The sequence below is a fragment of the Oncorhynchus gorbuscha genome, linkage group LG03, assembly GCF_021184085.1.
Source record: "Oncorhynchus gorbuscha isolate QuinsamMale2020 ecotype Even-year linkage group LG03, OgorEven_v1.0, whole genome shotgun sequence".
Taxonomy (NCBI): domain Eukaryota; kingdom Metazoa; phylum Chordata; class Actinopteri; order Salmoniformes; family Salmonidae; genus Oncorhynchus; species Oncorhynchus gorbuscha.
The window spans coordinates 102,715,781-102,729,351 of record NC_060175.1 but is presented as its reverse complement, the minus strand read 5'-3'; the positions used below and the strand labels follow the sequence as shown (position 1 = coordinate 102,729,351).

Genomic DNA, 13,571 nt, shown 5'->3' with positions numbered 1-13,571 from the left:
AGATAACTACACACAGATATATGACTAACTACACACAGATATATACACTAGATAACTACACACTGAGATATACACTAGATAACTACACACTGTCAGGCATGCTCATCCTCCCCAGCCCCACAAACAAACACAAACACACTTGTTGGTTGTGTAATGACCCCAGTGTGCCCTCTCCTCCGCCAGCATGTCGATGCTCAGGCGCCGGGTGCCAGGGTGGTAGGTGTGATACGCTGACTGGGCAGTGCCAGTGTCACCAAGGCTTCCAGGGCTACTCATGTGACCAGTGTGCTCCAGGCTACTTCAACTACCCCCTCTGCCAACGTGAGTATCTGCCAACACATTGTTACCCCCTCTGCCAACGTGACTGTCTGTCTGCCAACACATTGTTACCCCCTCTGCCAACGTGACTGTCTGTCTGCCAACACATTGTTACCCCCTCTGCCAACGTGACTGTCTGTCTGCCAACACATTGTTACCCCCTCTGCCAACGTGACTGTCTGTCTGCCAACACATTGTTACCCCTCTGCCAACGTGACTGTCTGTCTGCCAACACATTGTTACCCCCTCTGCCAACGTGACTGTCTGTCTGCCAACACATTGTTACCCCCTCTGCCAACGTGACTGTCTGTCTGCCAACACATTGTTACCCACTGTGCCAACGTGACTGTCTGTCTGCCAACACATTGTTACCCCCTCTGCCAACGTGACTGACTGTCTGCCAACACATTGTTACCCACTGTGCCAACGTGACTGTCTGTCTGCCAACACATTGTTACCCCCTCTGCCAACGTGACTGACTGTCTGCCAACACATTGTTACCCCCTCTGCCAACGTGACTGACTGTCTGCCAACACATTGTTACCCACTGTGCCAACGTGACTGTCTGTCTGCCAACACATTGGCTCCAAAAAACATCGTCTGCTACATGTCTGTCTCTTCAGAAAGCTAACACAACAGACAGGACCATGGATACACAGCTCAATACTGATATACAGCTCAATACTGATATACAGCTCAATACTGATATACAGCTCAATACTGATACACAGCTCAATACTGATATACAGCTCAATACTGATATACAGCTCAATACTGATATACAGCTCAATACTGATATACAGCTCAATACTGATATACAGCTCAATACTGACACGACAGGACCATGGATATACAGCTCAATACTGATATACAGCTCAATACTGATATACAGCTCAATACTGATATACAGCTCAATACTGATATACAGCTCAATACTGATATACAGACAGGACCATGGATATACAGCTCAATACTGATATACAGCTCAATATTGATATACAGCTTAATACTGACAGAGCACACAGGACCATGGATAAACAGCTCAATACTGATATACAGCTCAATACTGATATACAGCTCACTACCGATATACAGACAGGACCATGGATATACAGCTCAATACTGATATACAGACAGGACCATGGATATACAGCTCAATACTGATATACAGACAGGACCATGGATATACAGCTCAATACTGATATACAGCTCAATACCGATATACAGACAGGACCACGGATATACAGCTCAATACCGATATACAGACAGGACCAGGACCATGGATATACAGCTCAATACCGATATACAGACAGGACCATGGATATACAGCTCAATACTGATATACAGCTCAATACCGATATACAGACAGGACCACGGATATACAGCTCAATACCGATATACAGACAGGACCATGGATATACATGGATATACAGCTCAATACTGATATACAGCTCAATACTGATATGCAGACAGGACCATGGATATACAGCTCAATACCGATATACAGACAGGACCATGGATATACAGCTCAATACCGATATACAGACAGGACCATGGATATACAGCTCAATACCGATATACAGACAGGACCACGGATATACAGCTCAATACCGATATACAGACAGGACCATGGATATACAGCTCAATACCGATATACAGACAGGACCACGGATATACAGCTCAATACCGATATACAGACAGGACCATGGATATACATGGATATACAGCTCAATACTGATATACAGCTCAATACTGATATACAGACAGGACCATGGATATACAGCTCAATACCGATATACAGACAGGACCATGGATATACAGCTCAATACTGATATACAGCTCAATACTGATATACAGCTCAATACTGATATACGGACAGGACCACGGATATACAGCTCAATACTGATATACAGACAAGACCATGGATATACAGCTCAATGCTGATATACAGCTCAATACTGATATAGAGCTCAATACTGATATACAGCTCAATACTCATACTGATATACAGCTCAATACTGACACAACAGACAGGACCATGGATATACAGCTCAATACTGATATACAAGTCAATACTGATATACAGCTCAATACTGATATACAGCTCAATACTGACACGACAGGACCATGGATATACAGCTCAATACTGACACAACAGACAGGACCATGGATATACAGCTCAATACTGATATACAGCTCAATACTGATATACAGACAGGACCATGGATATACAGCTCAATACTGATATGTGGTCCTTCTGTAGCTCAGTTGGTAGAGCATGGCGCTTGTAACGCCAGGGTAGTGGGTTCAATTCCCGGGACCACCCATACGTAGAATGTATGCACACATGACTGTAAGTCGCTTTGGATAAAAGCGTCTGCTAAATGGCATATATTATTATTATTATTATTATTATTATTATTATTATATTATTATTATTTATTATTATATTATTATTATTATTATTATATTATTATTATTATTATATATTATTATTATATTATTATATTATTATATTATTATTATTATATTATTATTATTATTATTATTATTATTATTATTATATTATTATTATTATTATTATTATTATTATATTATTATTATATTATATTTATTATTATTATTATTATTATTATATTATTATTATATTTGATATACAGCTCAATACTGATATACAGCTTAATACTGACAGAGCACACAGGACCATGGATAAACAGCTCAATACTGATATACAGCTCAATACTGATATACAGCTCACTACCGATATACAGACAGGACCATGGATATACAGCTCAATATTGATATACAGACAGGACCATGGATATACAGCTCAATACTGATATACAGACAGGACCATGGATATACAGCTCAATACTGATATACAGCTCAATACCGATATACAGACAGGACCACGGATATACAGCTCAATACCGATATACAGACAGGACCAGGACCATGGATATAGAGCTCAATACTGATATACAGACAGGACCACGGATATACAGCTCAATACTGATATACAGCTCAATACCGATATACAGACAGGACCACGGATATACAGCTCAATACCGATATACAGACAGGACCAGGACCATGGATATACAGCTCAATACTGATATACAGCTCAATACTGATATACAGCTCAATACTGATATACAGCTCAATACTGATATACAGCTCAATATCGATATACGGACAGGACCACGGATATACAGCTCAATACTGATATACAGACAGGACCATGGATATACAGCTCAGTGCTGATATACAGCTCAATACTGATATAGAGCTCAATACTGATATACAGCTCAATACTCATACTGATATACAGCTCAATACTGACACAACAGACAGGACCATGGATATACAGCTCAATACTGATATACAGCTCAATACTGATATATAGCTCAATACTGACACAACACACAGGACCATGGATATACAACACACAGGATCAATACTCATACTGATATACAGCTCAATACTGATATACAGCTCAATACTGATATACAGACAGGACTATGGATATACAGCTCAATACTGATATACAGCTCAATACTGATATACAGCTCAATACTGATATACAGCTCAATACTGATATACAGCTCAATACTGACTCAGGACCGCTTGCCTGTTGAGTGAATTGTTTCTGGAATTAATTCTGTTTTGGAATTACAATAAAAGTTCATAAATGTTGTCACACAAACTCTGTTGGTCTTTCCTCTCCGTCAGTGTGTGGCTGTAGCAGCGTGGGTTCCCTCCCAGAGGGCTGTGATTGGTCTGGACGGTGTGTGTGTCGTCCAGAGTTCCAGGGACCGCGATGTGAGCAGTGTAGATCAGGCTTCCACTCCTACCCCAACTGCCAAGGTACTGACAGCTGACAGGACCACACTACACACACCGTAACTACACACACCGAAACTACACACCCCAACTACACACACCCCAACTACACACACCGAAACTACACACCCCTCAACTACACACACCGAAACTACACACCCCAACTACACACACCTCAACTACACACACCTCAACTACTCACATCCCAACTACACACACCCCAACTACACACACCGAAACTACACACCCCTCAACTACACACACCGAAACTACACACCCCAACTACACACACCTCAACTACACACACCTCAACTACACACACCCCAACTACACACACCCCAACTACACACACCTCAACTACACACACCTCAACTACTCACATCCCAACTACACACACCCCAACTACACACACCCCAACTACACACACCTCAACTACACACACCCCAACTACACACACCCCAACTACACACACCCCAACTGCCAAGGTACTGACCGCTGACAGGACCACACACCACGCTCATCAACTACACACACCGAAACTACACACACCCCAACTACACACACCGAAACTACACACACCCCAACTACACACACCTCAATTACACACTCCTACCCCAACTGCCAAGGTTCATTATTTGTCGACTGGTCAGTCTGCTCAGTTGGTTATTAGCGACATAGCAGAACACAGCCACTATCTAATGTTGTTACTTCCTGTTTACCCAGTGTGCACCTGTGATCCTCACACCTCCCTGGGCTCCAGCTGCAGTGTGTCGGGCCACTGCCAATGCAGACCCAACTACAGCGGCACCGCCTGTGACCAATGTGCTCCTGGTTTCTACGGCTTCCCCAGCTGCACTCGTAAGTTGTCCGAGTTCAGACGACATCTCAAAGCCTGATTGGTTGTTAAAATCAGATTGCTTCAATATCTAAAACTAAATATATCCAAGGTACTTTGTTAAAAGATGGGCGGCCGTCTGCGTTGTATGTATTTATTACCCTGTCTAATCTGTCTAATCTGTCATGTGTTTATTACCCTGTCTAATCTGTCATGTTGTTATGTGTTTATTACCCTGTCTAATCTGTCATGTGTTTATTACCCTGTCTAATCTGTCATGTGTTTATTACCCTGTCTAATCTGTCATGTTGTTATGTGTTTATTACCCTGTCTAATCTGTCACTAAATTCAAGTCTGAATCTAGCTAAATGCTAGCTGGCTAACTCCCTCTTCTCTCTCCTGTCTCCCCAGCTACTATACTAATGTGTTAATATCTCTCGCCTCCCTCAGCTTGTCAGTGCTCAGCTGAGGGCTCCAGGTTCAGTAGCTGTGACCAGGTGAGTGGTCAGTGTACCTGTCTACCCAACGTCGTGGGACAGAGGTGTGACACCTGCAGCTCTGGAACCTACGGATTCCCTCTCTGCCAAGGTAGGTGACCTCCTATGGACTTGGTCATTCAATCAATCAATCAATTAATCAATTAATCAATCAATAGAGCTTTATCATCCCTCAATGACAAATTAATTCAGTCCCTTTGCTCATATAATACACACATACTGTACATTCAATATCCATCTCGATTTCGATCTCAACCTTTGTATAGCCTCCACATTGACTCAGTATTGGTACCCCCTGTATATAGCCTCCACATTGACTCTGTACTGTAACACCCTGTATATAGCCTCCACATTGACTCTGTACTGGTACCCCCTGTATATAGCCTCCACATTGACTCTGTACTGTGTAACACCCTGTATATAGCCTCCACATTGACTCTGTACTGGTACCCCCTGTATATAGCCTCCACATTGACTCTGTACCAGTACCCCCTGTATATAGCCTCCACATTGACTCTGTACTGTAACACCCTGTATATAGCCTCCACATTGACTCTGTACTGGTACCCCCTGTATATAGCCTCCACATTGACTCTGTACCAGTACCCCCTGTATATAGCCTCCACATTGACTCTGTACTGTAACACCCTGTATATAGCCTCCACTTGACACTGTACTGGTACCCCCTGTATATAGCCTCCACATTGACTCTGTACCGGTACCCCCTGTATATAGCCTCCACATTGACTCTGTACTGGTACCCCCTGTATATAGCCTCCACATTGACTCTGTACCAGTAGTCCCTGTATATAGCCTCCACATTGACTCTGTACCAGTACCCCCTGTATATAGCCTCCACATTGACTCTGTACCAGTACCCCCTGTATATAGCCTCCACATTGACTCTGTACCGGTACTCACTGTATATAGCCTCCACATTGACTCTGTACCGGTACCCCCTGTATATAGCCTCCACATTGACTCTGTACCAGTACCCCCTGTATATAGCCTCCACATTGACTCTGTACCGGTACCCCCTGTATATAGCCTCCACATTGACTCTGTACTGGTACCCCCTGTATATAGCCTCCACATTGACTCTGTACCGGTACCCCCTGTATATAGCCTCCACATTGACTCTGTACCAGTACCCCCTGTATATAGCCTCCACATTGACTCTGTACCGGTGCCCCCTGTATATAGCCTCCACATTGACTCTGTACCAGTACCCCCTGTATATAGCCTCCACATTGACTCTGTACCGGTACCCCCTGTATATAGCCTCCACATTGACTCTGTACCAGTACCCCCTGTATATAGCCTCCACATTGACTCTGTATCGGTGCCCCCTGTATATAGCCTCCACATTGACTCTGTACCAGTACTTCCTGTATATAGCCTCCACATTGACTCTGTACCAGTACCCCCTGTATATAGCCTCCACATTGACTCTATCGGTACCCCCTGTATATAGCCTCCACATTGACTCTGTACCGGTACCCCCTGTATATAGCCTCCACATTGACTCTATCGGTACCCCCTGTATATAGCCTCCACATTGACTCTGTACCGGTACCCCTGTATATAGCCTCCACATTGACTCTATCGGTACCCCCTGTATATAGCCTCCACATTGACTCTGTACCGTAACACCCTGTATATAGCCTCCACATTGACTCTGTACCGTAACACCCTGTATATAGCCTCCACATTGACTCTGTACCGGTACCCCCTGTATATAGCCTCCACATTGACTCTGTACCGTAATACCCTGTATATAGCCTCCACATTGACTCTGTACCGGTACCCCCTGTATATAGCCTCCACATTGACTCTGTACCGTAATACCCTGTATATAGCCTCCACATTGACTCTGTACCATAACACCCTGTATATAGCCTCCACATTGACTCTGTACCGTAACACCCTGTATATAGCCTCCACGTTGACTCTGTACTGGTACCCCTGTATATAGCCTCCTCATTGACTCTGTACCGTAACACCCTGTATATAGCCTCCTCATTGACTCTGTACCGTAACACCCTGTATATAGCCTCCTCATTGACTCTGTACCGTAACACCCTGTATATAGCCTCCACATTGACTCTGTACCGTAACACCCTGTATATAGCCTCCACATTGACTCTGTACCGTAACACCCTGTATATAGCCTCCACATTGACTCTGTACCGGTACCCCTGTATATAGCCTCCTCATTGACTCTGTACCGTAATACCCTGTATATAGCCTCCACATTGACTCTGTACCATAACACCCTGTATATAGCCTCCACATTGACTCTGTACCGTAACACCCTGTATATAGCCTCCACATTGACTCTGTACCGTAACACCCTGTATATAGCCTCCACATTGACTCTGTACTGGTACCCCTGTATATAGCCTCCTCATTGACTCTGTACCGTAACACCCTGTATATAGCCTCCTCATTGACTCTGTACCGTAACACCCTGTATATAGCCTCCTCATTGACTCTGTACCGTAACACCCTGTATATAGCCTCCACATTGACTCTGTACCGTAACACCCTGTATATAGCCTCCACATTGACTCTGTACCGTAACACCCTGTATATAGCCTCCACATTGACTCTGTACCGGTACCCCTGTATATAGCCTCCACATTGACTCTGTACCGTAATACCCTGTATATAGCCTCCACATTGACTCTGTACCATAACACCCTGTATATAGCCTCCACATTGACTCTGTACCGTAACACCCTGTATATAGCCTCCACATTGACTCTGTACCGTAACACCCTGTATATAGCCTCCACATTGACTCTGTACTGGTACCCCTGTATATAGCCTCCTCATTGACTCTGTACCGTAACACCCTGTATATAGCCTCCTCATTGACTCTGTACCGTAACACCCTGTATATAGCCTCCTCATTGACTCTGTACCGTAACACCCTGTATATAGCCTCCACATTGACTCTGTACCGTAACACCCTGTATATAGCCTCCACATTGACTCTGTACCGGTACCCCTGTATATAGCCTCCTCATTGACTCTGTACCGTAACACCCTGTATATAGCCTCCACATTGACTCTGTACCGTAACACCCTGTATATAGCCTCCTCATTGACTCTGTACCGTAACACCCTGTATATAGCCTCCTCATTGACTCTGTACCGTAACACCCTGTATATAGCCTCCACATTGACTCTGTACCGTAACACCCTGTATATAGCCTCCACATTGACTCTGTACCGTAATACCCTGTATATAGCCTCCACATTGACTCTGTACCATAACACCCTGTATATAGCCTCCACATTGACTCTGTACCGTAACACCCTGTATATAGCCTCCACATTGACTCTGTACCGTAACACCCTGTATATAGCCTCCACATTGACTCTGTACTGGTACCCCTGTATATAGCCTCCTCATTGACTCTGTACCGTAACACCCTGTATATAGCCTCCTCATTGACTCTGTACCGTAACACCCTGTATATAGCCTCCTCATTGACTCTGTACCGTAACACCCTGTATATAGCCTCCACATTGACTCTGTACCGTAACACCCTGTATATAGCCTCCACATTGACTCTGTACCGGTACCCCTGTATATAGCCTCCTCATTGACTCTGTACCGTAACACCCTGTATATAGCCTCCACATTGACTCTGTACCGTAACACCCTGTATATAGCCTCCTCATTGACTCTGTACCGTAACACCCTGTATATAGCCTCCACATTGACTCTGTACCGTAACACCCTGTATATAGCCTCCACATTGACTCTGTACCGTAACACCCTGTATATAGCCTCCACATTGACTCTGTACCGTAATACCCTGTATATAGCCTCCACATTGACTCTGTACCATAACACCCTGTATATAGCCTCCACATTGACTCTGTACCGTAACACCCTGTATATAGCCTCCACATTGACTCTGTACCGTAACACCCTGTATATAGCCTCCACATTGACTCTGTACTGGTACCCCTGTATATAGCCTCCTCAATGACTCTGTACCGTAACACCCTGTATATAGCCTCCTCATTGACTCTGTACCGTAACACCCTGTATATAGCCTCCTCATTGACTCTGTACCGTAACACCCTGTATATAGCCTCCACATTGACTCTGTACCGTAACACCCTGTATATAGCCTCCACATTGACTCTGTACCGGTACCCCTGTATATAGCCTCCTCATTGACTCTGTACCGTAACACCCTGTATATAGCCTCCACATTGACTCTGTACCGTAACACCCTGTATATAGCCTCCTCATTGACTCTGTACCGTAACACCCTGTATATAGCCTCCTCATTGACTCTGTACCGTAACACCCTGTATATAGCCTCCACATTGACTCTGTACCGTAACACCCTGTATATTTTTTGAACTCTATTTTCTTCCAACAGCATTATTAGTTAAGGGCTTGTAAGGAAGAATTTCACTGTAAGGTTGTTGTTGTATTCGGCGCATGTGACAAATACAATTTGGTTTGATTTGTATCTCCCAGTCCATTGTCCATCTATAAGGAAAGATAAAATAATGACTATTTTACTTAACTATTTGCTTCCCGTAGTTTACTAAACTATTTGTTTACTGTATTTTACTAAACTATTTGTTTCCTGTATTTTACTAAACTATTTGTTTCCTGTATTTTACTAAACTATTTGTTTCCTGTATTTTTACTAAACTATTTGTTTCCTGTATTTTACTAAGCTATTTGTTGACTGTATTTTACTAAACAATTTGTTTACTGTATTTTACTAAACTATTTGTTTCCTGTATTTTACTAAACTATTTGTTTCCTGTATTTTACTAAACTATTTGTTTCCTGTATTTTACTAAACTATTTGTTTCCTGTATTTTACTAAACTATTTGTTTCCTGTATTTTACTAAACTATTTGTTTCCTGTATTTTACTAAACTATTTGTTTCCTGTATTTTACTAAACTATTTGTTTCCTGTATTTTACTAAACTATTTGTTTCCTGTATTTTACTAAACTATTTGTTGACTGTATTTTACTAAACTATTTGTTTACTGTATTCTACTAAGCTATTTGTTTACTGTATTTTACTAAGCTATTTGTTTACTGTATTTTACTAAGCTATTTGTTTATTGTATTTTACTAAGCTATTTGTTTACTGTATTTTACTAAACTATTTGTTTCCTGTATTTTACTGAGGTATTTGTTTCTTCCTGCTCTGCAGCTGACACATGTAACCCAGCCGGTTCTGTACAGAACGAGGTCCTGCCAACCGTTGGCTCCTGTGAGTGTCTTCTCTATGTGGAGGGAGTGGCCTGTGACAGGTGTAAACCCCTGTTCTGGAACCTGTCACCTGACACCGTCTATGGGTGCTCCAGTAAGACACAACTTTACCCTTCAGGGATGGGCAACTTCAGTCCTCGAGCGCCTGATTGGTTTCACACTGTCTCTTCATCCCCAACAAACACAGCTGATTAAGCAAATTGCATTTTAAACTAAAGATCGTGATTAGGTGATTATTGGAGTCAGGTGTGTTTGCTGGGTGCTGGGGGCAAAACTGTGACACCAATCAGGCCCTTCGAGGACTGGAATTGCCCGCCCCCTGCTTTAAATGTCATCAAAAGGAGGCATTGTGTTGGCTATTGTGAGGTTCATATTCCTATGACAGCCCAGTAGTGAAATGAATGTTCCGTGTGTTCCTCCTTCTCTCAGACTGTGAATGCAACGTTGAAGGGACAATGGGTGGTGTGGCAGAGTGTGCTCAGGTGAGAAGTGGGCTTGTTAATAACAACATGGACGTACAGTACTTTAGCTAATAATATGGTTTAGCAGTAAAGATGGGGTTTTCTCAGTGATTCAATACTCTTTGGAATGGACATAGAAAATAACACTGGCTAGCACTACTAGTGTAATAATTAGAATAATAATTAGAATAATAATTATAAAAAATAATAATAATTATAAAAATAATAATAATACTAAAAATAATTATTATTATAATAATTATAACAATAGTAACAATAATAATAATAAAATAATGATAAAAAAATATTATAATTATAGAAATAATAAAATAATTTAAAAAATAATAATTATAAAAATAATTATAAAAAAAGATAATAATTATACAAATAATAATTATAAAAATGATAATAATTATACACATAATAATTAGAATTATAATAATAATAAAATAATAAAAAATACAAATATACAAATAATAATAATAATTATACAAAAATAATAATAATAATGATAATAATATATGGACAACATCTCCTCTCTGTTTCTGTGTTTCAGAGTAACGGCCAGTGTCCCTGTAAGCCCAATGCGTGCGGTGGCACCTGCTCTGTGTGTAAAGATGGATTCTTCAACCTGCAGAGTGACAGCTTCTTCGGCTGTCAAGGTAAGCCTCATGGAACCAGTCGGAACCAGTCGGAACCATTCGGAACCATTCGGAACCAGTCGGAACCATTCGGAACCAGTCGGAACCATTCGGAACCAGTCGGAACCACCAACCCAACATCTTAACCATTAGATCAAGAGGACATCCTCTTGGTTCCAGGGCAACATTTGGGCTTTTACATGTCTCAAGAAAGAAAGGCTACTTCCGTAGAGTTTTATTCCACATCAAGAGTGTGATTCTAAATCTCCTCTGCTAAATAACACTGGTCTGTTGTACGAGGAATTAAGTTATGTGATAAATTATGTGATATTTGTTTACAGCAGTATATCATGATCTCTAGATGTGTTGGTGTGTGTGTTGCAGGTTGTACTGCAGTCTATCAGGATCTCTAGATGTGTTGGTGTAGGTTGTACTGCAGTATATCTAGATGTGTTGGTGTGTGTGTTGTAGGTTGTACTGCAGTACATCATGATCTCTAGATGTGTTGGTGTGTGTGTTGCAGGTTGTACTACAGTATATCTAGATGTGTTGGTGTGTGTGTTGCAGGTTGTACTGCAGTATATCTAGATGTGTTGGTGTGTGTGTTGCAGGTTGTACTGCAGTATATCTAGATGTGTTGGTGTGTGTGTTGCAGGTTGTACTGCAGTATATCTAGATGTGTTGGTGTGTGTGTTGCAGGTTGTACTGCAGTATATCTAGATGTGTTGGTGTGTGTGTTGCAGGTTGTACTGCAGTATATCTAGATGTGTTGGTGTGTGTGTTGCAGGTTGTACTGCAGTATATCTAGATGTGTTGGTGTGTGTGTTGCAGGTTGTACTGCAGTATATCTAGATGTGTTGGTGTGTGTGTTGCAGGCTGTACTACAGTATATCTAGATGTGTTGGTGTGTGTGTTGCAGGTTGTACTGCAGTATATCTAGATGTGTTGGTGTGTGTGTTGCAGGTTGTACTGCAGTATATCTAGATGTGTTGGTGTGTGTGTTGCAGGCTGTCAGTGTGACATTGGAGGATCAGTGGGGCAGTCCTGTGGGGAGAGGAACGGGAGATGTCGCTGCAGACCCAACGTAGAGGGACCCAAGTGTAACAGGTGACTGAAAACCGGTGTAAAAACATTCACTTTGCATCACACAAACAAAATAAAAACATGGTCCCAAACACTTTTTTTCCCAGATGGCTGTTTTAACTCAACTCCTTGAGAAACAGTATCCAGCTGAGGACAGAATCTTATTTTAAAGGCCGGATTATTAAAACCAGTGTTCCTTCCTCCTTCATCCCAGGCCTCGTCCGGACCACTACTTTCAGACCTGCACCACCTGAAGTTTGAGATAGAGGAGGGTACCACGCTGGACGGGCGGCCGGTGCGTTTCGGCTATAACCCGCGGAATTTGAAAGGTTCAGCTGGAGAGGGTACGCTCAGATGTCCCTAATACAGGTTAGTCTTCTCTAACCGAGACATGTACTCTATAGTAATAGATAGTGTGTGTATATATAGCCTAAATACACTCGGTGGCCAGTTTATTAGGTACACCACTCCGTTCACGAAAATGGTTCCGTGGCTTGTTATATAAAACAGGTAGACCGGCATCCAATTACCGTGTTTGATTGAACATTACAATGGGTCAAACTAGTGACCTAAGCGACTGAGTGTGGGATGATCGTCGATGCCGGGCTGACCGGATCCAGTATCG

At 42.3% G+C, this 13,571-nt stretch overlaps 1 protein-coding gene across 1 annotated transcript in view; it reads left to right on the top strand.

Moving 5' to 3' along the window:
- The window catches only part of LOC124018040, a 46,263-nt gene extending 33,063 nt beyond the window's left edge, over positions 1 to 13,200 (top strand). Inside the window, exons 21-29 of the mRNA XM_046333304.1 lie at positions 184 to 321; positions 4,051 to 4,185; positions 4,885 to 5,019; positions 5,447 to 5,584; positions 10,703 to 10,855; positions 11,191 to 11,243; positions 11,779 to 11,884; positions 12,871 to 12,970; positions 13,161 to 13,200. Coding sequence (XP_046189260.1) covers positions 184 to 321; positions 4,051 to 4,185; positions 4,885 to 5,019; positions 5,447 to 5,584; positions 10,703 to 10,855; positions 11,191 to 11,243; positions 11,779 to 11,884; positions 12,871 to 12,970; positions 13,161 to 13,200 — 998 coding nt within the window. The remainder of the gene's footprint in view (positions 1 to 183; positions 322 to 4,050; positions 4,186 to 4,884; positions 5,020 to 5,446; positions 5,585 to 10,702; positions 10,856 to 11,190; positions 11,244 to 11,778; positions 11,885 to 12,870; positions 12,971 to 13,160) is intronic.
- Positions 13,201 to 13,571: the final 371 nt, after the last annotated feature.